General features: G+C 62.9%; 2 protein-coding genes across 7 annotated transcripts in view; one reads left to right on the forward strand and one right to left on the reverse strand.

The window, feature by feature from the left end:
* Positions 1 to 355: 355 nt before the first annotated feature.
* Positions 356 to 9,725, forward strand: TESK1 (testis associated actin remodelling kinase 1). Of its 3 annotated transcripts, none has more exons than XM_075917918.1 (8): positions 356 to 438; positions 1,855 to 2,001; positions 2,446 to 2,528; positions 5,235 to 5,325; positions 6,092 to 6,175; positions 6,721 to 6,810; positions 7,048 to 7,174; positions 7,795 to 9,725. In XM_075917918.1, exons 1-8 carry the CDS (start codon positions 394 to 396, stop codon positions 8,766 to 8,768), a joined length of 1,641 nt encoding a protein of 546 aa, XP_075774033.1. In that variant the 5' UTR covers positions 356 to 393; the 3' UTR covers positions 8,769 to 9,725. The 3 variants fall into 3 exon arrangements, with proteins under 3 accessions (XP_075774033.1, XP_075774034.1, XP_075774035.1); XM_075917919.1 differs by having other exon boundaries at positions 7,048 to 7,162; XM_075917920.1 differs by lacking the exons at positions 356 to 438; positions 1,855 to 2,001 and having other exon boundaries at positions 2,476 to 2,528; positions 7,048 to 7,241.
* A 3,692-nt stretch (positions 9,726 to 13,417) lies between these two features.
* CD72 (CD72 molecule) overlaps positions 13,418 to 23,999 on the reverse strand; it is a 95,758-nt gene continuing 85,176 nt past the window's right edge. The window contains exons 5-7 of one of the 4 annotated variants that reach the window (XM_075917923.1): positions 22,152 to 22,240; positions 16,909 to 17,103; positions 13,418 to 16,390 (exon numbers count right to left, since the gene is read on the reverse strand). In XM_075917923.1, the coding sequence (XP_075774038.1) occupies positions 16,959 to 17,103; positions 22,152 to 22,240 (234 nt within the window). In that variant the 3' untranslated portion in view covers positions 13,418 to 16,390; positions 16,909 to 16,958. Of the gene's footprint in view, positions 16,391 to 16,908; positions 17,104 to 20,735; positions 22,241 to 23,999 lie in introns of those variants that run through there. The other 3 variants (XM_075917925.1, XM_075917926.1, XM_075917924.1) reach the window with 3 other exon arrangements.

Raw genomic sequence — 23,999 nt, forward strand, 5'->3', positions numbered from 1 at the left:
TCCCCCGGGCATGGCCCCCTGCCCCCTGTGACCACCCCTGGGCATGGCCCCCTGCCCCCCCTCTGGGCATGGCCCCCTCCCGTCCCCCTGGCCCCATGGGCATGGCCCCCTGCCCTCCTCTGGCCCCCGTGGCCCCTCTGGGCATGACCCCCTGCTCCCCCCGTGGTCCCCTGAGCATGGCCCCCTGCCCCCCCTCTGGCCCCCGTGACCCGCCTGGGCATGTCCTGGCTCTGTGGCCCTCGCGGGGGCCTGGCCCTGCCGGCTGCCTCTGGCCAGGACTTGGGGCCGGCTCCCTGCCCCGATTGGCACGTGCTGGGCCGAGGAGCCGTCCCTCCCCGGCCTGGTGGGTCCCCAGCGCTGCTGGCTTGACCCGCCCCCTCTCTGCTCAGGTTCATGGGGGTCTGTGTGCACCAGGGGCAGCTGCACGCGCTCACGGAGGTAAGAGGGGCCCGGGGTGCTCCTCCAGGGGCACGTGGGCGGGGCTGGGGGGAGGGTACCTAGCCAGTGGGCATCTGTCACCGGTTCTGGGGGTGCACATGGTCTGGGAGCCCCCCCGGGTGCTGTGGGGGGCACTGGGCGGGGGGAGGTGATTGCCCCGTGGGTGCTGGAGATGGGGCTGAGGGACCCAGGTAGGGGGGCCATAGGAGATGTGGGGGGCCAGGGCTGGAACTTAAGGAAATGGGGCAAGAATGGGGAGTGGCTCCGAACAGCAGGGATGGGCTCACTGGGAAGTGGGCAGGGCGGTGGGAGGGGGGCGGGGGCTCGCTGGGGAGAGGGTTGGGGTGCAGAGTGGCGGAGGGGTAGGTCCCATGCAGGTGGTGGGGAGTGTGGAGGGGCCTGGTGAGGAGGGTGGCAGAGGGGCAGGCCACGGGGGAGGGGGAGGGCAGCAGAAGGGCAGGCCTCGGGAGAAGGGCAGAAGGGCAGGCCACGGGGGAGGGGAGGGCGGCAGAAGGGCAGGCCACGGGGAGAAGGGCAGAGGGGCAGGCCACAGGGGAGGGGGCGGGCGGCAGAGGGGAGTCCACGGGGAGAAGGGCAGAGGGGCAGGCCACGGGGAAGGGGGAGGGCGGCAGAAGGGCAGGCCACGGGGAGAAGGGCAGAGGGGCAGGCCACGGGGGAGGGGGAGGGCGGCAGAAGGGCAGGCCACGGGGAGAAGGGCAGAGGGGCAGGCCACAGGGGAGGGGGCGGGCGGCAGAGGGAGGCCACGGGAGAAGGGCAGAGGGGCAGGCCACGGGGGAGGGGAGGGAGGCAGAAGTGCAGGCCACGGGGAGAAGGGCAGAGGGCAGGCCACAGGGGAGGGGGCGGGCGGCAGAGGGGAGGCCACGGGGAGAAGGGCAGAGGGGCAGGCCACGGGGGAGGGGGAGGGCGGCAGAAGTGCAGGCCACGGGGAGAAGGACAGAAGGGCAGGCCACAGGAGAGGGGGAGGGCGGCAGAAGGGCAGGCCACGGGGAGAAGGGCAGAGGGGCAGGCCACGGGGGAGGGGGCGGGCGGCAGAAGGGCAGGCCACGGGGAGAAGGGCAGGGGGCAGGCCACGGGGAGGGGGAGGGCGGCAGAAGGGCAGGCCACGGGGAGAAGGGCAGAGGGGCAGGCCACGGGGGAGGGGGCAGGCGGCAGAGGGAGGCCACGGGGAGAAGGGCAGAAGGGCAGGCCACGGGGGAGGGGGAGGGCAGCAGAAGGGCAGGCCACGGGGGAGGGGGCGGGCAGCAGAAGGGCAGGCCACGGGGAGAAGGGCAGAGGGGCAGGCCACGGGGGAGGGGGAAGGGAAGATGGGGCAGGGGGAAGGGGCGGGCGGCAGAGGGGAGGCCCCACAGGAATGCCAGGGCCTGAGGCCGCGCTCCCCGCCCCCCTCCCCGGCAGTACATCAACGGTGGGAACTTGGAGCAGCTCCTGGACAGCCCGGTGCCCCTCTCGTGGGCCGTGCGCGTCCGGCTGGCCCTGGACATCGCCCGCGGCCTGCGCTACCTGCACTCCAAGGGCATCTTCCACCGCGACCTCACCTCCAAGGTGGGCAGCCCCCCGCCCCCACCACTCCGCCAGCCCGTGGGCATCGGGACCCCTCCCCCAGCGCCCCTCCCCCACCACTCCGCCAGCCCGTGGGCATCGGGGCCCCTCCCCCAGCGCCCCTCCCCCACCACTCTGCCAGCCTGTGGCCATCGGGACCCCTCCCCCGTGGCCCCCATCCCTGGCAGTGCCGCGGACTGGCCCCTGGTGTGGGGGGCTCAGAACCAGCCTGTGCTGACCCGGCCCCATGGAAGCCGCAGGGGCCCTGGGACGAGCCGGGGTCGGTGCCGCCCTCTGGCTGGGGCGCTGCTGAGCCGGGGCCTCGCTCTGCCGCCCGCACGGCTGGAGACCGACCCGGGGGGGGGGTGCCCGGGCCCCTCGGCGGCCCATAGGGGCCCCGGGGTGGGTCTGGGGGGCGGGCGGCCTGATGTCTCCTCTCGGGCCCAGAACTGCCTGGTGCGGCGCGAGGACGAGGGCTACACGGCCGTGGTGGGCGACTTCGGCCTGGCCGAGAAGATCCCCGTCTACAGGTGAGCGGGGCCCGGCCCCCGGACACGTCCCGCCCCAGAGCCAGCCGCGCCGGGCAGGGTGGGGCAGAGCTGGGGGCGGGGATGCAGGGGATTGGGGGAGGGGGCCAGTGAGGGCGCAAGGTGTGACGGCGCGTTGGGGGTCCCCCGTCTCCTGCACCCCGAAATGGCACAAACAGACTTCACTAGCCGGTGGAATAGAGGAAGTTTATTGCCTCTCCAGGATACAGCACAGCACAGATGGAATCTGGTCACAGAGCTGGGCTAGGATGCCTCAGCCCCCCTTGAGATGGGGGAGACTGGGCCCCTAAACTCCAGCCCCTTTCCCTAGGCTGTCTCCTCCATGCTCTCAGACAGCAACTAACTAACTCTCTTCCAGCCCTGCCCCCCAGCCAGGGCAGCATCCCCCTTCCTTTGTTCCTCTCCATGGGGGGTGTCTGGCCACTGGTTTGCATAGTGACTCATCCTGTTTTGCTGGGTCCTGGTACCCACGGCAGCCAGTGGGGGTTCCCCCAGAGCCAGCAGCATAGAAACCAGCCAGGTACCCCCACTACGTCACACAAGGTTGCTCTGGCAGGGCGTGGCAAGTGGTTAATATCACAGTGGTCTGGGGCAGTGCTGGGGGGCGGGTCAGGGCGAGGGGCTCAGAGCCAGGGCTGCTCACAGCCCCAGCCTAGGTCCCCCCCACATGGCACCGAACCAGCCGCACCCAGCGCCTCAGCTTGCCCCCCCGGCCAGTAAAACCCCTCAGGCGCCCCCGTGCCCCGCTCAGCCCCCCCTTACACCGGTGAGGGATTATAACCCATCCCCCACCTCTCCTCAGACACCCCAGTGCTCCCTGTGCCCCCCAGCCCCCCTTACACAGGGGAGAGGTTATAACCCATCCCCCCTCCCCTCAGACACCCCAGTGCTCCCTGTGCCCCCCAGCCCTCCCTTACACAGGGGAGAGGTTATAACCCATCCCCCACCTCCCCTCACACACCCCAGTGCTCCCTGTGCCCCCCCAGCCCCCCCCCTTACACAGAGGAGAGGTTATAACCCATCCCCCACCTCCCCTCAGACACCCCAGCGTTCCCTGTGCCCCCCAGCCCCCCTACCACAGGGGAGAGGTTATAACCCATCCCCCACCTCCCCTCAGACACCCCAGTGCTCCCTGTGCCCCCCAGCCCTCCCTTACACAGAGGAGAGGTTATAACCCATCCCCCACCTCCCCTCAGACATCCTGTGCCCCCCCAGCCCCCCTACCACAGGGGAGAGGTGATAACCCATCCCCCACCTCCGAACAGGCTCTCCGAGTCCCGAGGGACCGGCCCTGGTCCCAGGCCAGTTCACAGCTGGGCTCTCGCCCAAGCGAGCTGGCTGGGCCCGTCCGGTAGCATCACCAGCGAGAGGTTCGTCACGCGAAGGGCGGGACGGCTGAGCGGGGCAGTGCCACGGATCCGCCCGCACACGCCCATCCCAAAGCTCGTGGGCCGAGGGGGAGCGAGCTGCCGCCTGAGAACAGTCTCTGCAATGCGCCCGCTCTGGGCCGGGTCCCCAGGCCTCCCGAGCTCAGCGTGAGCAGGGTTGTGAAGGACCCCAGGGCCCCTCTGTCCCCTCACCCGCGTGGGGACCCCCTCGCGCTCGCCGCGGGAAGGGACCTGCCGGGTGGAGTCTGGCCCATGGACAGACCTGTCCCGGCCTGACTCCGTCCTTGTAGGGCAGCGGCCCTGGCTGGTCTGACCGCCCCGGCCAAGCGCCCATGTGGATGGGCGCAGCGGGTGCATTGTCAGTCAAGTGCTGCCCATCGCCAGAGGCGGGCGAGGCCTCTAGAGTCTCCAGAAGCAAACGTGAAATACAAGCGCACAGGCACCGCTTGTAACTGCACCCACAACGATCACACCTGCGCAACTGCACCCCGACAATCGCACTTGCTCAACTGCACCCACAATGATCACACCCGCGCAGCTGCACCCCCGACAGTCACACCCGCGCAACTGCACCCCCGACAGTCACACCCGCGCAACTGCACCCCCGACAGTCACACCCGCACAACTGCACCCCTGATGATCGCACTCGCGCAACTTCACTCCAACAATCGCACTCGCACAAGAGCAGCACAGACGGACCCCACCAAGCATCAGCTTTCCAGAGACCCCTCCCGGGTCCCCTTGCCACAAGATTAGGTGCAAACATACAACAGTGGTTGCTACAGTGTTTTGGCAAGTTCCCCTCAAAAATCCAATCCCCTCAGACAAGGGCCGTGGGTTTCCTGGCTGGGGAGGGGGAGGCAGGGTCTGGAAATGCCCAGCGAGGCAGGAAACTGGAGAGGCTGGCGAGGGGAGCTGAGGGGCTGGGGTTGCCCGGCTGGGGACGGGGAAATGGGAGGCTGGTGGTGCCTCAGCTAAGGGAGGGGGCCTTTGGCTGCAGGTTGCCTCGTGGGGGGCTGGGGGAGGGGACCCTTGGCCTGCAGGTTGCCTTGTGGGGGGCTGGCGGTGTCCCAGCTGGGGGAGGGGGCCTTTGGGCTGCAGGTTGCCTCGTGGGGGGCTGGGGGAGGGGACCCTTGGCCTGCAAGTTGCCACGTGGGGGCTGGCGGTGTCCCAGCTGGGGGAGGGGGCCTTTGGGCTGCAGGTTGCCTCGTGGGGGGCTGGCGGTGCCCCAGCTGACAGAGAGGACCTGGGGGCTGCCCGGCGGGGTGGCTCGGGGCTAACCCTGCTGCTCTGCCCCCAGCGAGGGGGGCCAGAAGGAGCCGCTGGCCGTGGTGGGCTCGCCGTACTGGATGGCGCCGGAGGTGCTGCGGGGGGAGCTCTACAATGAGAAGGTTGGTGGCTCCGGGTGCCGGGGGAGGCTGGCAGGGCCAGGGGCCGAGTGTCTGTGCCCCGGGGGCGGTGCCAGCTTGGCAGCCAGCAGGGTGTGTGCCGGGGGGGCATGAAGGGGAGGGCCGGGGCTGTGTGTTCGCTGACCCTGGCCACCAGCCTTTCCTGCCACCCGCCGCTCCCTCTGGTTCTTCTGTTCAGTCGCTTTAGAGCTTCCTGAACCAGCCTGCCCCCCACCTGCCCCCCACAGCGCCCCGCCGGCAGCTCCCCGCTCCACGGCGCCCCCCCGCTGGGAGAGGCTGGGGCTGGAGTGACTGGGCATTTCCCCCCTCCCCCCCCACCAGCTCCTGCTCCCGCCCCACAGCGCCCCCCACTGGGAGAGGCCAGGGCTGGAGTGACTGGGCATTTCCCCCCTCCCCCCCACCAGCTCCTGCCCCGCCCCACAGCGCCCCCCACTGGGAGAGGCCGGGGCTGGAGTGACTGGGAGCTTCCCCCCCCCCCCCCCAGCAGCTCCTGCCCTGCCCCACGGCGCCCCCCACTGGGAGAGGCTGGTGCTGGAGTGACTGGGAGCTTTCCCCCCCTCCCCCCCAGCAGCTCCTGCCCCGCCCCACAGCGCCCCCCGCTGGGAGAGGCTGGGGTGGGTGGCTGTGAGGTGCGGCTGGGCCGTAGCCCCGGCAGGAAGCAGCCGGGACGTCCTGGCCCCTGCGTGCCCCGCGAAGGGACATCCGGGTTCCCTCGGTCCCGCTGCCAAGCCCTCGCACTTCCCCACAGGCCGACGTCTTTGCCTACGGCATCATCCTGTGCGAGACCCTGGCGCGGGTCCCGGCGGACCCGGACTACCTGCCCCGCACCGAGGTAACGTGGGGGCGCGGGTTGGTGGGAGCTCCGCGGGGAGGGTGCCTCGGGGGTGGAGCACCGGGGGGGATGCCAGGGACCGGCGACGGGCCAGGCTCTCGGGGCGCCCAGAGCTCGGCAGGTCCGGTACCCGCTGCTCTCGCACCCTGTCTGGGGCACGTCCTCTGTCCGGTGGGTCATCGGCCCTCCCGGCCCCGGTCACAGCCAAGCCCTCAGCCGTGGCCCGGCCCCACTGGGGGCCCCTTGTCCGCCCAGCGCTCGCCTGCCGCCTTCCACGAGAGGTGGCCGAGGCCTGTTGGTGTCCCCAGGAGCCGCCGCCGGTAACGTCGCGAGCGACGCGGCGCAGGCCTGCGAGTGCGGGACACGGGCCCAGCCCCTGGGCTCCCCGGCACTTCCTGCCGCTGTGGTCTGTGGGGCCCCGGCTGAGACCCCCGGGGCACTGTCCGGCGCAGGAGCTGGACGCAGAGGGGCTCCGGGAGGGGCGCAGGCTGCCTGCCCTGCCCCATGATTCGGGCTGTCGCTGATTCCTGCCTCTCCCCGGGCAGGACTTTGGGCTGGACGTTGCCGCTTTCTGCAACATGGTGGGGGACGACTGCCCTGCGGCCTTCCTGCAGCTGGCCTTCCACTGCTGCCGGGTATGTACCCCCCCGGGCCTTCCCCTCCCCCAAAGGGGGGCGCCCGCCTCCTCCCCTCCCCCCGCCAGGCGCTCGCCGGCTCCCTAACGTGGGCGAGGTTCCCTTCTCGGGGGCGACTCGCCTTTGCCTCCTCCCCATCGCTGCTCCCCGGGTCCCGCGGGGCAGGGGCTGGCGGGTCCGGCTGGCGGGTGCCGGTTGGGGCCATGTGGCCGTGGGTGATGTGCCGATTCCCCCCAGATGGAGCCCACGGCCCGACCTGCCTTCGTGGAGATCACACAGCGCCTGGAGGCCCTCCTGGAGCAGCAGCGGGGAGCGAGGGGCACCGGAGCCGACCCGCAGAGCAACGGGGAGAGTGAGCCCAACGGTACCGGGCCCCCGGCCACGCCCAACAGCAACGGGACTGCGCCTCCCCGGACCTGTCCGTCCTGCAGGTCCCCAGGGGCCCGCTCCAGGGAGCACCCACGGCCCTTGGCGCTGTTGGAGCTGGAGGGACCGCTAGGTCATGTGCTGCCCCCCTGTGGCCAGAGCTGGGCCCTGCAGGCGCCGAGACGGCCTTGGACACCTGCTGGCCAGCTCTTGTTCCCATCAGAATGCCGATAGCGCCACGCTGGGGCCGGCCGTGGCCCAGGGCCTGCCACATGGCCAGACCGGGGTGCTGTCCCCCCCGCAGGGTTCTGGTCAGCCCGCCCCAGGCCCCGTGCAGCCAGCCAGGGGTACTGGGGGGTGGCCCGTCCCTCTCCCCACGGAGCTCCCACTGGGGGACCCCCAGCCCGGGGGGGTCAGGCGGGATGTGCAGGGCACAAGGGAGGTGATGGGGCGGCGTGACCCACGTGTGCTACCACAGGGCAGGCGAAGTAGCAGCCTGGTGCCCGGGGGTTCTCCCGCCCGGTGCCCGCAGCCCCTGGCCACGCTGGCGGGTGGGCACCATTGGCCATGGCGGGGTGGAGGCCAGGAGCCACTAACCCGCTGTCTCCGTTGCGCCAGGCCCCGCAGGGAGCGATCCGGCAATCCCGGAGCAGCCGCCGACGCGTGATCGGAGCCGGCCCCGCCTGCAGCCCGACCCCCGCCCGGCCCGCAGCCGCTCGGACGGGCTCCCGTCCCAGGAACCGGAGGCGCCGCCGCCCCGCCTCAACCCCTTCTCCCAGCGCCAGGACCTGCAGGGCGGGAAGATCAAGCTCTTCGACACGCCCAGCAAGTCGGTCATCTCGCTGACCTTCGACCTGCCGCCGCCCGGCCCCTGCCAGCTCCTGACGCCCGAGCCCGGGGTGGAGGTGCAGTGCGACTTCTCCGCCCCCCCGGGGCTAGTGCGCAAGTGCCGCTCGCTGCCCGCCTCCCCCGAGCCAGCCCGCCGGGGGGGCCTGGCGCCGGGCGGGGAGTCCCCAGCGCCTGGACGGAGCCCCCATCTCCGCGGCCCCTTCCCCGCTCGGAACTGGGGGGCGGCGGGGGAGCTGTCAGGGAGCTCCCCCCCTCCCTGTGCCCCTGCGCTAGAGCTAACGGACCGCAGCCCCGAGAGCCCCGCGCCGGAGCCGGCGCCCGCCCCGCCGCTCGCCAGCAGCACCATCAGCACCTCGGCGTCGGGCGCCCAGCCCTGGCCCCCCCGGCCCCTCAGCGACCTGCCCCTCAACAGCAGCGTGGTGGTGAGCACCCCGCACGGCTGGGGCCGCGGCCAGGAGCACAGCTTCTCGGAGCTCAGCGTGCCCCCCGTGGCGCGGCCGGAGCCCTCGAGCGCCCTGCCCGGCTCCGGCGCCGTGCTGGAGCAGGAGGACGTGCTGGCCTGTCCTGGCTGCTGCCTGGGCCCCTTTGGCTTCAGCTTCGCCTCCGTCTGCCATCGGCCTGCGCCCAGCCCGCCCCGCTACCAGCACCTCACCTGCGAGGCCACGAGCCTCTGCCAGGACCGGAGCCGCCCCCCCAGGCGCCCGCCCCAGCCCAGCCAGAAGCTGCCGGAGGCGCAGTCCTAGGGCCGGGCAGGCGGGCGATGGGCCGGCTGGGTGCAGAGTTGGGCACGGTGCCCGGGTGCCATGGCGACCCCAGGCCCTCTGCCCGCGGGCGTGATGCCGTCCGTCGTGGCCACGGCCTGAGCCACGGATCCTGTCTGGCCGTAGGGGAGGGGTCAGCGTGCGGGAGCTGCAGGCCAGGCATGGCCCCAGCAGCGCCGTGGGGCAGGCTCCCTGCAGGCGTGAGGGGGGGGCTGCTGCGGAGGGCAGGTGCCGCCAGGCAGCCCCGGGCTGAGGCGCAATCACGTGGCTGCCCCATCAGGGCAGCGCTTCCCCCAGGAGGGGAACCGGGCCCAGCTCATGCCCCCCTGGGGCTTCGCACCCCACTCCCTTGCGGGGGCTCCGGTGAGCAGACACGGAGCACGAGGCTGCAGGGCCACCCGGAGTCTCTGGGCCGGCGTTGGAGAGGAGTGGGGGGCCCTGAGCAGGCGCCGTTGGGGTCACTCTGGGCCCCCAGGCTCTGCCCTGCCCCTGCGCATTCGCTCCCCGGCCCCCCCGAGCCGAGCAATGGCCGCTAAGCCTGGGGGGCGGGGGGGCCCTTTGCCCATCACACGGGCGAGGGGCCAAGTCTGCTGGGTAACGGGTGAGCTGAGCGGGGGCGACCGTCGACGTCCTCCCCATGGAGCCGCCGTCCGCCGTGGGGCAGGGGCCTGGGCCCTGCTGCCCGCTAAGGGACGATCCCCCCACAGCCCCTCGGTGGCGGCTGGACACGGGCGGGGGCAGGTCTGTTTGCACTATGGAGGCTGGGGCGTGCCCCCAGCTGCGTCGCCCAGGGGCCCAGCCCCCGCCCGGCGGCACCAGGCCCCCTGCCCCCCGCACGCGCTGCACTGGTGCGTGCAGACTCTTGGGGATTTACGGGGGAGGGCGGCTGGTAATATATTTGGCTTATTTAAGGTGTTCCAATAAAAGTGACTGTCCCAGCGCGTTGTGTGTGCGCCGCGCCGGCATCCACAAGTGCGGGGGTGGCTGATCTGCCTGATCCCAGCCCGGCCTGGGAGTGCAAGTCATGAGACCCCGCCTCAGCCAGGGCCCCTCAGGAGAGGCCCCTTGGCACTGTGCCTCAGTTTCCCCACTTGTGCCCGGAGGAGGGCAGGGGCCCTGGGGCAGGGTGCGTGTTAGCAGCGTGGAGGCTGTTCCTATGGGCTGCAGCCCCATGAGGTCCTGGGTTGCAGGGCCTGGGAGGAAGCGGGGGTCAGGCACTCGGGCAGTGGGATGTGGGGTGTATTCAGCAGCTGCTCGTGCGAAGGGAGGTGTCATGGGGGGGGGTCCCTCCAGCCCTCCTGATGCACCCATGGCAGCTGGGGCCCCCCGTCTCCATCCCCGCTCCCTGGGGGCACTGCCCTGGGCCCTTCCCCTCCCCCCTGCCCAGCATGAGCCCGGTGGTGCTGGCCCTTCTCAACAGCCCCAAGTGCACGTCCTGCTCCTGCCCCCATGGGCCCTGCTCAGCGCCCCTCCCTGGTCATGAACCCCCATGCCTGTGGGCCTGCTCTGCCCACCAGCCCTCAGCCAGCCCTGAGGGAGGGTGTCTGGCTGCGCTCTGCTCCCCAAAGTCCCCCCCCAGTGGGGCAGGAGGGGCTGTGCTGTGTCTGGAGCTGGGGGGCACCTAAGCTGGGTGGGGTGGGGGTTGTGGCCCTGGTGCCCAGTGGGGCGAGGGGGGGCCATGCTGTGCTTGCCTGGCCCTGGCGACCGATCAAGTCGCAGACGGCCCCAGTAGCCGGACCCGCCAGTGTGGACAGGCAGGGCAGCGAGCGTCCCAGGCCCGGCTCTCAAACCTCCACGCACAGCCTGGTGGGGCAGGGGGACGGGGCACAGGCTGGGGGGGGGGGGGGGCCTGGCATCGCTTCCTGCTGTAGCCTTGCTGCCTGGAGTTCCAGTGGAGGGGCAACCCCGGCCTGGCTGCCGAGCCACCGGGCGGGGAGCTGGCAGAGTGGAGCCGGCTTCTGAGTCGCTCCACTTCCCACGGCTCCAGGTGAGGGCAAAAGAACAGAGCGGCCAGGCGGGGTCAGAGCAAAGGCCCATCCAGCCAGGGCCCTGTCGGCCGGCAGCAGCCAGTGCCGGATCCCCCAGAGGGAGGGAATAGAACTGGGAGTCAGCAAGTGATCCCTCCCGTCACCCAGCCCCTGACAAAGATAGACCCGGGCCACCATTCCTAGCCATTGCTGGACCTCACCTCCATGCATTTATCTAGCTCTTAACCCTCTTAAAGTCCTGGTCTTCACCACATCCTCTGGCAAGGAGTTCCACAGAGCTCCACCCCTCTGACCCTCCCAGCTCTCTCTGTGCCCCAAACAGCCCTGGGCCTGCCTGCAGGTGAGGGGGTTACAGAACCCAATCTCACCCACCCCGAACGGGTTCTTCGGTACCAAGAAACCAGCCATGGATCCCTGGTCAATTTACACTCTGGCTCTTACCCACAAATCACGCTGGGCCAATCCTTTAGAATCTACCATCTAAAGGTTTATTACTAAAAGAAAGAAAAGCCTGAGAGTGAGGTTGTTAAAGTATCATACGTTACATGCAGCAAATCTCCCAGTTCTCGATACAGGCTCACGGCAGAGTTGTTATAGCTGCTGGCTTAAAAGTCTCTGGTGCACATCCTATGCCAGGATGGGTCCACAATTCTTCCCAGCTTGCTGTTCCTCACAAGGCTGCATCTGGGATCAGGCGCTGAACTGAAGACCCCAATGGAGGGTGCCACATGGCACTTATATACCTCTCCTGGCATCCTCCTAGCCAGAGCAGGTCACATGGTCGAGCGACCCATCTCTGTTTCACATGCTGGCTGCCATTAAGCCCTGGCTGATTTGCAGGTATCAGTCCCATTCCTGAGGTGTGTATCGGCACCTAGAGATTCATTGTCCCCTTGCTAATTAGCATGGCCACTGGCTGAGCATTCCTTGCCCAATGCTCAGCTATAGACAGAATTTTCCAGCATCGACACAGAGTCCGTGTTTCTAACTCCACACACAGACATTACACCATTACATGACTGGCATATGCAGAATCAGTAGAACAGAAGCTTTCATATGACACCTCACATGTCCCCCTTTGTACCGTCTTTTGGGGCCCCTCCCCCATGGGGCACCAGTGATTTAGCTTCTCACTTTAAAATCCAGTAATGTGACGTCTAGTTCTTGTGTTATTGGAACGAGCAACTAACTTTTCCTTATTCACTTTCTCCACACCAGTCCTGACTGTATAGACCTCTGTCATATCCCCCCTTAGTCTCTTCTTTTCTAAGCTGAAAAGTCCAAGTCTTTTTCATCTCTCCACATATGGCAGCTGTTCCTAAGCATTTTGTTGCCCTTTTCTGAACCTTTTCCAATGCCAAGAGATCTTTTCTGAGATGAGGCAACCACAGCTGTGTGCAGAATTCAAGTTGTGGGTGTCCCATGGTTTTATAGCGAGGCAATAAGATATTCTCTGTCTTATTCTCTATCCCTTTTTTAATGACTCCCAACATTCTGTTTGCTTTTTGACGGCCGCTGCACCTGAGTGGATGTTTTCAGAGAACTCTCCACAGTGACTCCAAGATCTCTCTCTTGAGTAGTTGTAGCCAAATTAGCCCCCATAATATTGTATGTAGAGTTGGGGATTATGTTTCCAATGTGCATTGCTTTACATTTATCAACATTACATTTCATTTGCCATTATGTTGCCCAATCACTGAGTTTGGTGAGATCCTTTTGAATCTCTTCACGGTCTGATTTGGGCTTAACCATCTTGAGCAGTTTGGGATCATCTGCAAATTTTGCCACCTCCCTGTTTCCCCCTTTCTCTAGATCCTTTATAAATCAGTTGAACAGGATGGGTCCCAGGACAGACCCTTGGGGGACCCTGCTAGTTACCTCTCTCCACTCGGAAAACTGACCATTGATTCCTCCCCTTTGGTTCCTGTCTTTTAACCCGTTCTCAATCCACGAGAGCCCTTCCCTCTTAGCCCAGTGCGGGGAGACCCCTGCTGCCTAAAAGAGCTCTAGAGGCGATCCTGGCAATTACAGACCGGTAAGTCTAATGTCAGTACCAGGCAAATTAGTCGAAACAATAGTAAAGAATAAAATTGTGAAGCATGTAGAAGAACATAATTTGTTGGACAAAAGTCAACATGGTTTCTGTAAAGGGAAATCCTGTCTTACTAATCTATTAGAGTTCTTTGAGGGGGTTAACAAACATGCGGACAAGGGGGATCCAGTAGATATAGTATACTTGGATTTTCAGAAAGCCTTTGACAAGGTCCCTCACCAAAGGCTCTGTGACGGACCGGGCCGTGTCTGGGCACAGCTAAGGGCGTCCGCTCAGGGCGAATTGCTCAAATCCGGGGCTCTTTACAGTCCCCCTGACTGGCGACCTCTCCACACAGGCCACAAACCAGTCCCACAGAGCGCTTCAGCTGCCTGCCTGAAGCCTCCCGAGCAAAACCCCTCCGACACCCCAGCAATATCCGTGCTCCAGATGGCCCCGGGCCTATACACAGGTGGGGGGTCCTAGCACCCAATCCCACCTACCCCGAACAAGTTCTGTCCGGTTCCAAGAAACCAGCCACAGATCCCTGGTCAATTTACCCTCTGGACCTTACCCACAAATCACGCTGGGCCAATCCTTTAGCATCTAACATCTAAAGGTTTATTATCACAAGAAAGAAAAGCCTGAGAGTGAGGTTATTAAAGTACAGTACGTTACATGCACCGAATCTCCCAGTCCTCGATGCAGGCTCTAGCAGAGATGTTGCAGCTGCTGGTTTAAAAGTTCTTATTGCACATCCTACGATCAGGATGGGTTCACAGGTCTTCCGGGCTCTTCAATCCCTGCAATGCTGCCTCTGGGATGAAGTGCTGAGCTGAGAACAAAATGGCATCGACCACATGGCCTCTTTATACTCCTTCCTGGCCTCTTCCAGTATGTAGCAGGTCACCTGGTCCTCAGCCTCTCTGTGTTCCCTGCTGGCTGCTCTCAGGACAGCCCCCATTCTTTGGGTGTGTCTTTGGCCCATTGAGAACCATTGTCCCACAGGTAATTAGCATGTCCACAGGCTCCATAGGCTCGGCCCTGCCCAATGCTTAACCACATGCAGGGAAATCTTCAGTTTCCACACAGAGTACAGATCTCTACACACAGACATTATATACTCACATAAACAGTGTACACAGGATCAGAAAACAACAAGCTCCCATTCAATACCCCACATGGCTCCCTTTCATACAGATTTCTGGGGCCAATACCCCCACCTAGGGGTGCAGCAGCGATCTGGCTGCTTCCCTCCAATTTGGTAACGTGACAGGCTCTTGTGTAAATTCCATGGCCATGGGATAAGAGGGAAGGTCCTTTCTTGGATTGAGAACTGGTTAAAAGACAGGAAACAAAGGGTAGGAATAAATGGTAAATTTTCAGATTGGAGAGGGGTAACTAGTGGTGTCCCCCAAGGGTCAGTCCTGGGACCAGTCCTGTTCAACTTATTCATAAATGATCTGGAGAAAGGGGTAAGCAGTGAGGTGGTAAAGTTTGCGGATGATACCAAACTGTTTAGGATAGTCAAGACAGAAGCAGACTGTGAGGGACTCCAAGAAGATCTCACCAAACTGAGTGATTGGGCAACAAAATGGCAAATGAAATTTAATGTGGATAAGTGTAAAGTAATGCACATTGGGAAAAATAACCCCAACTATACGTACAGTATGATGGGGGCTAATTTGGCTATGACAAATCAGGAAAGGGATCTTGGAGTTATCGTGGACAGTTCTCTGAAAACTTCCACACAGAGTGCAGCGGCGGTCAAAAAGGCAAATAGGATGCTAGGAATTATTAGGAAAGGGATAGAAAATAAGACCCAGAATATCTTACTGCCCCTGTATAAAACTATGGTACACCCACATCTTGAATACTGTGTACAGATGTGGTCTCCTCACCTCAAAAAAGATATTTTGGCCTTGGAAAGGGTTCAGAAAAGGGCAACTAAAATGATTAGGGGTTTGGAACGGGTCCCATATGAAGACAGGCTAAAGCGACTGGGACTTTTCAGTTTAGAAAAGAGGAGACTGAGGGGGGATATGATAGAGGTCTATAAAATCATGAGTGGTGTGGAGAGGGCTGATAAAGAAAAGTTATTTATTAGTTCCCATAATAGAAGAACTAGAGGACACCAAATGAAATTAATGGGGAGCAGGTTTAAAACTAATAAAAGAAAGTTCTTCTTCACACAGCGTGTAGTCAACCTGTGGAACTCCTTGCCAGAGGAGGCTGTGAAGGCTAGGACTATAATAGAGTTTAAAGAGAAGCTGGATAAATTCATGGAGGTTAGGTCCATAAAAGGCCATTAGCCAGGGGATAAAATGGTGTCCTTGGCTTCTGTTTGTCAGAGGCTGGAGAGGGATGGCAGGAGACAAATCGCTCGATCATTGTCTTCGGTCCACCCTCTCTGGGGCACCTGGTGCTGGCCACTGTGGGCAGGCAGGTGTGACGGCGCGTTGGGGTCCCCTGTCTCCTGCACCCCAAAATGGCACAAACAGACTGCACCAGCCAGTAGAATTGAGGAAGTTTATTGCCTCTCCAGGATACAGCACAGCACAGATGTAGTCTGGTCACAGAGCTGGGCTAGGATGCCTCAGGCCCCCTTGAGATGGGGGAGACTGGGCCCCTAAACTCCAGCTCCTCTCCCTAGGCTGTCTCCTCCATCCTCACAGACAGCCACCAACCAACTAACCAACTTCCAGCCCTGCCCCCCAGCCAGGGCAGCATCCACCTTCCTTTGTTCCTCTCCATGGGGGGTGTCTGGCCCCTGGCTCAACAAGTTTGGCCTTACCTCTGCCTAGTGAGGTTTTCCCTGCTGGGTCTTGCTCCAGACAGCAGGGGTCACCACAGCCCAGCAAGTACCCCCACTACGTCACAACAGGATACTGGGTTAGATGGACCTTTGGTCTGACCCAGTACCGCCGTTCTTATCTTCTTATGCCTCCTTGCCCCAGGCCCATTGGTATCCCCGAGTCGTGGTGCTCAAGGGAGGGGGCCCTGGAGAAGGGGTGCAATGGGGGGGAGAGGGCAGAGCGGGGGGGCTCGGGGAAGGTGTGAAATGGGGGTGGGCCTGGGGCAGGGAGGGTTTGCCCCGGGTCCTGCACCCCCCGAGGGCAGGTCCTTGAGGCCACTTCCCCTTCAAGGGGCCACCAGCCCCAGCCCTGAGGCTACAGAGAGGCCGGGGGTAGAGAGCAGCTCCCTGCTCCCCGGTCCCATTGCAGCGCCCGGGTGGTCCAGGAGAGCCCTGGCTGCCCACCCCAGCCCCCGCCCGGGCGTAGGGCACCTCCGGGCACAGGGCCTTGCCCTCTGTCTCCGGGCTCCCTGCCCTGGAGCCCCCAGGCAGCCCGGCCTCTCGTCCCCGGGGCCTGCGTGGGCTGCTCCTGGTGCTGCTGCTGCAGGGCGGGTGGCTCCGTGCCAAGCATCACGCCCCGGCCCCAGCCCCTTGTCTGCGGTTGCTGCGGCCCCCTGGCCCGGCCGGGCTCCAGGCCTGAGCAGTGCCAGCGAGGCTGAGTGGGGGCTGGGGGCTGCGCCCTCGGGCGGGAGCGGCTGGGTCGAAGGTGGCGCGGGAGCCGGGCCTGGAGCTGCAGGGGAACAAACAGGGTCAGCCCGAGAGGCAGCGCTGCCCAGGCCGGGGGGCAGGCGGGGGAGGGGCTGACCTGGGGCCCCAGAGGGTGGGGGGCAGAGCCGGCTGACTCTGTGCATGGGCCCAGGGAGGCAAATCTCAGGTGCTTCAGGTTTGGATCCGCAACCTGTCAGGAGGGGCAGGGGTGGGGGGGCACAGAAGGACCTGGGCCAGTCCCAACCAGACCCCAGCTCTGCTCTGGCTCCCCGCCCAGCCCAAGACCACCCCCAGCTGATGCCCCAGCCTCTGCACCCTCCCCACTGCCACGGCCCGTGGCCCTGCTCCTGGCTCCGAGGGACTGGGGGCACGGGGACAGGGTAACGGGGGGGGGGGAACTCTCCAAAGTTTGGGGACTGCTGCCCTAAGCCACGACCGGTCCCAGCCCAGCCCACTAAACCCACTGCCCCCCATCACCTCTCCCCCTGCAGCACCCGGCACCCGGCCCGCTCCTGGGCGGGATGGGGCTGGTAGACTCACAGCAGCGTCCGGTTGTCGGGGCCATGGATGCTCGTTTGTCGTTGTCTCGGCTATTGTAAGAAATGGGGCCATCTGGCGGAGCTGGGCTGCTCTGGAGCCTTCTCGCAGATCCACGGCTTCGAATGCTCACATGTGCCGCTCAGAAGGGAGCCGCCTTGTACTGCTCCACATGACTTATAGGACTCTTTATGATCTCTGGAAAGAAAAGGGGCGTTATGGAGGCAGCCCAGCCCCCTCCCCCAGCGCTCGGCTGTCCTACATTGCCTGGCACTGGGGTACCCGTGCCAGCTCACCTGCCAGGGACCCTTCCCCAGGATGCCCAGGACTTCGGCTTCTCCTGGGTGGTGTAACAATCTGGCTTTTCTGTAGCCATGTGGCTTTTCTATGTGCTAGGCCTGAACCAAAGCCGCCTTCTGCAGCCAGACTGAAGAGCAGCAGCCGTTCCAGTCAGGCCTGGAGTCACATCCTCACAGTTCCAGCTGAATTGTATTAGGAAGTGCCACACCCGGCTGTGAGGAGGGACTTTGCCCCGATCGCTCCCTCACTGTCACCGGATAAAGAGCCAGATCTCAAGATGGGTCAAGAAAACTGAAGTCACCCGATTGTGTCTGGCCAGAAACTGCTTCTCCATAGAGGATGTTGTGGAATCCTCACCCTATGACACTTTCCTATTGTTCGACTGTGCGAGCTCTGTCTGGTGTGTAACTGTTTCTGTCTGCTGCATAATTAATGTTGCTAGGTGTAAATCAGTTAAGGTGGTGGGGGATGATGGGTTAGGTCATTTTGTTATGATTGGTTTGTAAAATTATACTAAAATAATTGGTTACGGCCTAGCTAAGCAAGACTCAGGTTTCATTATATAAACTGGGGTTCAAGGAGGAGATCAGGAAGAAGAAGATCAGAAGTAACAGAAGGAAGAAAAGGCTGGAAGAGGACCAGGAGGAGGGGGAAGACCTAGAAAAGAAGAACTCACCTCCGAGACACAGCCTAAGACCAGAGAGACTGATATTGCCTGGCCAACAGGGGAAGCCTGCCTGTATCAGGATTGATGAGCTGACACTGTGTGCTTAGCGTGTGCATTCTGCTTGTTTGGGAATTGTCAATCAATAGAGGATAAGGATGTTATTGTGCAAGGCTCTTTCAGTGGCTAAAGATCCTGCCAAACTGCAGGTTGTTACACCCAGAACCCCAGGAGTTGGGAAGGGTGGGTGTGTAAATTCTCAGGGTTGCACCTTGAGCCCTAGGAACGGGGTAAAGGCGTGTGTCCCTACAGCGTGGAAGGGAAAGAGACATTTGTGCGGGTAACAGTGGAGCTTTGAGAAAGTAGCACCTGCCCTGGGATGGAGACTACACCCCCGGCTGAGCATCCCCCTCCCCCCATTGGTTAATTCCCTCCCTCTGGTTTCTGGTCCCAACTCGTCTCCTTCAGTGTCCAGCCTCAGGGCTCCTTCTGCCTTTGACTGCAGCAGGAGGGAGCAGCCACCCACACTCAGGACTCCCGCTCTGTGTGTGGGGGTGCAGGCCCACACCCCAAAGTGCGCTGCCCCCAGGCCTCAGCTCTGCGAGCCTTGCAAGCCCCCCAGCTGTGGCCCAGCAGCAGAGCAGCCTGAACTCCCTGTCCCCTCCCTCATGGCTTCCCCCTGGGAATCCTGCCCTGCCGGGCCAGCCACCCCTTGGCCTCCCCCGCCGCTCCATCTGCCAAGCCCCCTCCGCCTCCCCTGCCCCTCTGCCCCTCTGCCCCTCGCCTCAGGGTCTGGCCACAGCGCACAGCTTCAGCCACTGGCATGTCCCTGAGGGGCAGTACGAACGCAGGGCTCTCCTCTTCACACTGGCGCTTGCTGTGGCACAGCTTGGCTGTGTCTAGACTGCATCCATTTTCCGTAAAAGGGATGCAAATCGACACATCGCAATTGCAAATGAAGCGGGGATTTAAGTCCCCCCCGCTTCATTTGCATAAACATGGCTGCCGCTTTTTTCCTGCTCGGAGCTTTGCCAGTCTAGATGAGGATCTTTCGGAAAATAAAGCCCTTTCTGAAAGATCCCTTATTCCTCTTAAAATAAGAACCTCACTCATGTTCACCAGGTTGGGATAGAGGATTTGGCTATGTCTAGACTCCGGGTTTTTTCCAGGATACCTTAGGTATCTGGGGAAAATTCTGCCACGTCCAGGGAATGCGTCTCCTCTTCCACTTTTTTCTGCGGAAGAGCAGACATGCTCTTTTGGAAGCCCTGTCCTTCCAGGAGGAAGAAGGGCTCTTCCGAAAGAGGTGGGCCAAATTTCAGAAAAGCCTCTTCTGAAAAAACTATCAGAAAAAGGTATGCAAATTGTGGAGTGCAATTTGTGTACCTTTTTCCGATAAAGCCCCGTAGTATAGACATAGCCTTGGGGTGCAGGCTCTGGTCTTGGGCCAAGGGGTTTGGAGTGTGGAAGGGGCTCTAGGCTTAGCCCAGAGTGGGGGATTGGGGTCTAGGAGGTGTTTCAGGGTGCAAGAGTTTGAGTTCAGGGGGACTCATGTACGGGGCAGGAGGTTGGGTGTAGGAGGAAGTTCTGGGTGGGGGTGTAAAAAGAACTGGGAACTGTTCCTGGCCATTCTAGCAAATGCCATGATTTTACAAACATGAGAAAAAAAAGTTATCCTGGTCAAAACCCCACTCTGCTGAGATGGAGCTGAGGCAGCCTGTGAGACAGCATGTGACGGCGGGTCAGGGAGCCCCTGACCCTGCACCCCCGTCCGCAGCAAGTTGTGATTCTCAGCCGGCCAGTAGAGTTGAAGGTTTATTGGTTTGCAGAGACACGGCCGAGCTTAGGGTCGATGTTACCACAGGAGACAGGGCAGAGCCTTATCTCTCTTGGGGGCAGGGGATCATGGACTCCTGAACCCCCCTGTCCTGGATGTAGTCTGTTCTCCTCATGTGTCCCCCAGCCCAGACTGCCCAGCTCCCAGGCCCTGCCCCCAGCCAAGTGTTGGTCTCTCCCCCCCCCCCCCTTTGTCTCTCCCCTTGGGAAGAGCCTTGTTCCCTGCTCAGGCTGGGCCTAGGGGGCTGGGCCCATACACATGTATTGGAGGAGGTTAGTTAAACAGAAATTAAAAGGCACAGTGACAAGAACCAAATCCCTGAAAGCTGCATGGAAACTTTTCAAAGACACAATAATAAAGGCCCAACTTAAATGTATACCCCAAATTAAATAACACAGCAGGAGACCTAAAAAAGAGTCACCGTGGCTTAACCACCATGTAAAAGAAGCAGTGAGGGGCAAAAAGGCATTTTTCAAGAAGTGGAAATCCAATCCCAGTGAGATAAATAGAAAGGAACATAAACACTGTCAAATTAAGTGTAAAACTGTAATAAGAAAAGCAAAAAAAGATTTTGAGGAACAGCTAGTCAAAAACTCAAAAAGCAATAGCAAAATGTTTTTTCAGTACATTAGAAGCAGGAAGCCTGCTAAAAAACCAGGGGGTCCCCTAGACGATCGAGACACAAAAGGAGCAATCAAGGACGATAAAGCCATTGCGGAGAAGCTAAATGATTTCTTTGCTTCAGTCTTCATGGCTGAGGATGTTGAGGAGATTCCCAAATCTGCACCGTCCTTTGTGTGAGATGAATCATAGAACCATAGAACTGGAAGAGACCTCAGAAGGTCGTCAAGTCCAGCCCCCTGCCCAAAGCAGGACCAATCCCAGCAAGATCAACCCGGCCAGGGCTTTGTCAAGCCGAGACTTAAACACCCCTAGGGATGGAGATTCCCCCCCCCCCCCCAGGGAACCCATCCCAGCACTTCCCCACCCGCCTAGGGAAATAGTTTTTCCAAATATCCAACCCAGACCTCCCCCACCGCAACTTGAGCCCATTGCTCCTTGTTCTGCCACCTGCCCCCACTGAGAACAGCCTCTCGCCAGCCTCTTTGGGACTCCCTGCAGGGAGTTGCAGGCTGCTCTCAACCCCCCCTCACTCTGCTCTTCTGCAGACTAAACAGACCCAGATCCCTCAGCCTCTCCTTGTAGGTCGTGTGATCCAGCCCCCCAATCATTGTGGTCGCCTCCGCTGGCCCCTCTCCAATGTGCCCACCTCCTTCCTGTAGTGGGGGGCCGCCCTGGGCTACTTCCTCTCTCCGTGGCCGGGGGCTTCTCCTGCCTCTGGTGCTCACCTCCTTGGCTTGGGTCCCATCCGCCTTGGGTCCTGCTCGGGGAGTCGCTGCCTCCTACTCTCCCACTTTCTGGCACCCTGGCCTGGGTTTAAATCCCCTGGCTGGCTTCCAGCTCCCGGGACCGCACCCCCTCCAGGTCGGCTGCATAGGCTGTAGCCCAACGTCGCCCCACCCCTGCCGCTCTCTGGGCAGGCACGGGGCCGTGCCAGCACGGCAGCGAGTGAGCAGCTGCCGCACCGCCGGTATTCCACCCCCAGCGCCTCCAGACAAGTGGCAGTCGCTGGGGCTGGAGTGCAGGGCGCTTCTGCCCCGTCATAGGGGGCACCGGGCATTATTGGCTTCGTGTGGTAAAGGCAGAGGGAGTTGGTTGTTACAGGGAATAGCACAACACTGGGGACTCCAGTGACTGGTGACCTGGGGCCCGGTAGACACAGCTTGGAGGTACAGCCAGGTCTGGCCAGTGAGGGCCCAGGGGCTGTGGAGAGACCCTGGTTCCCTGCCAAGCTGGTTCCAGCCAAGGGAGAACAAAAGGGTGGAGGAGAGCAGAGGGGAGAAGGGAGGGGCCCAGACAACCCTGTTTACCTGGATATAAGACAATGGAAGGGGAGGGGCTGCTATCGGGGATTATTGGAGGCTCCCCAAGAAGGAGGGGGTGTCTGAAGGGGTCAGTGAAGGAGCAGGCAGAACCCACTGGGCTGCAGGGGAGACTCAGACGTGCTGGGGGGGGGCGGGCTGACAGGCCTGAGGGATCCTTTGCTGCCTTCAAAGCTCCATAAACCCCCCTGTTCGGAGACAGTCGCTCTGGGCTGCTCTATTCCCTCCAGGACTGGAGGCCCCAGGGGTCCAGAGGAAATAGACCCCCAAGGGGGCTCATGGCAGAGGAGGCAAAGGAGTGGCCCCCCAGGAGAGAGTAGCCCCCCCCGAGAGGGGGCTGTGGCAGTGGAGGGGGGTTCCACCCAGAGGCCAAAGGGCCAAGTGTGGGCGCGACTTGTGAGACTGGGCAGAGGCTTTGCCCACCGCGACTGCAGTGTGTGTTTGTGTTGGGTGGGGGCACAGGGAGCAGCTACCTTGGAAATAACTAGGACTCTGTACTTACTCAAAGAGTGGGTCATCAATCCACAGTGAGGTCCTCCAGTCTCTCTTGAGTCCAATCCAGTACTGCACGTCAGTGTTGACCAGGAAGCTCTAGGACGGAAGGTCGCTCATGAGATCCCTGCGCTCAAGAAGCAGAGCACCCGGGCCAGCCTGGGCGCTGAACTGCAGGGACGGGGTTAGCTGGTGGGGGAAGGGACGTGCCAGGCGCCCGCTCGCCTTGCCCCACTCGTGGTTACCCCGCCAGCCGGGCGTGGGGCGGCTGACCCCTTCCTCCCAGCACACCCTGCTCCCGGCTCTCCAGCCCCCTGGCTCCCCGGGGACCTGCCCTGTGCGGACAGTGGGGCTGCGAGTTGTGACGTAGTGGGGGTACCTGGCTGGTTTCTATGCTGCTGGCTCTGGGGGATCCCCCACTGGCTGCCGTGGGTACCACGACCCAGCAAAACAGGATGAGTCACTATGCAAACCAGTGGCCAGACGCCCCCCATGGAGAGGAACAAAGGAAGGTGGAATGCTGCCTTGGCTGGGGGGCAGGGCTGGAAGGGGTGGGTTGGTTGCTGGCTGTCGGAGGGCATGGAGGAGAGCCTAGGGGAAGGGGCTGGAGTTTAGGGGCCCAGTCTCCCCCATCTCAAGGGGGCCTGAGGCATCCTAGCCCAGTTCCTGTAACCAGATTACATCTGTGCTGCGCTGTGCTGGAGGAGCAATAAACCACCCTCAATTCCACTGGCTGGTGCAGTCTGTGCCATTTCGGGGTGCAGGAGACGGGGGACCCCCAACGCGCCGTCACACTGGTGTCAGGAGCGGGATGCACTGCACCCCGTGGATGAAGCTCCCAGCGGCAAGCGACAAGGCGCAGTAGAAGCAAGAGCCCTGGAGCCAGGCGTGCTGGAGACAGAGCGAAGCGGTTCCTGGAATCGTGGGGCGCTGCAGCACTAGACTGGTGAGTCTGCACCAAGGGGACCAGCGGGCAGATGGCCTACGCCCGACTCTTGAAGGCAGAGCTGGTGGGGCTGTGCAGAGAGAGGGGCTTGCCTGTGCGGAAAGCAACCAAGGCCCAGCTGATTACCCAGCTGGAAGAGAATGACCAGCCACGGGGCCAGGATCTTGTCCCCAGGGGAAGCAGCCAGACCCCACCTGAGAGTGTGTCAGGCTCAGAGAGGGGGAGGAGCGCTGGAACCCACCGGAGAGATGAGACAGCGTCTCCCGGGAGGCCTGCAAGCCGTAGCCCACCTAGGGCAGGGGCCAGCCCAGCGGAGCTACGGCGGCTGGAGATCCAGCTGCGGATCAGGGAATTGGAAGTAGAGGACCGAGAGAGGGAGCGCCAGGACCGAGAGAGGCAGCGGCAGCATGAGCTGGCCATGGCAGAGCGGAGAACCTGCGGGGTCCCGGCTGCGCCAAGTGCGGATGGGCCCCAGGGTCCCAGGACTGCCAGACGCTTGGAGAGGCTCGTGGTGGCCCAATTGAAGGATGTGGGCGACATAGACGGGTTCCTCAGCTCCTTTGAGAGGGCCTGTGGACTGCAACGGGTTCCCCCAGCTGACTGGCTGCAGGAGCTCATCCCCGCACTGAGCCAGGAGGCGGCCGGAGTGCTCAGTCAGCTGGAGGACCTACAGCCAGGGGATTACAACCGAGTCAAGGAGGCCCTGCTGCACAAGTTCGGGCTGACCCCCGAGATGTACAGGAAGAAGTTCCGGGGGGTACAGAAAGGGCCACGGGAGACCTATGTGGACCTGGCCTCCCGCCTGGCGCAATACGGCCGCAAGTGGGTGTCTGGAGTCGGAGCCCAGACCGCAGAGGAGCTGCTCAAGCTGGTCATGATGGAGCAGTTCTATGAAGCGTGCCCACCCAAACT

This window comes from Pelodiscus sinensis, unplaced genomic scaffold, assembly GCF_049634645.1.
Source record: "Pelodiscus sinensis isolate JC-2024 unplaced genomic scaffold, ASM4963464v1 ctg178, whole genome shotgun sequence".
Lineage (NCBI taxonomy): Eukaryota > Metazoa > Chordata > Testudines > Trionychidae > Pelodiscus > Pelodiscus sinensis.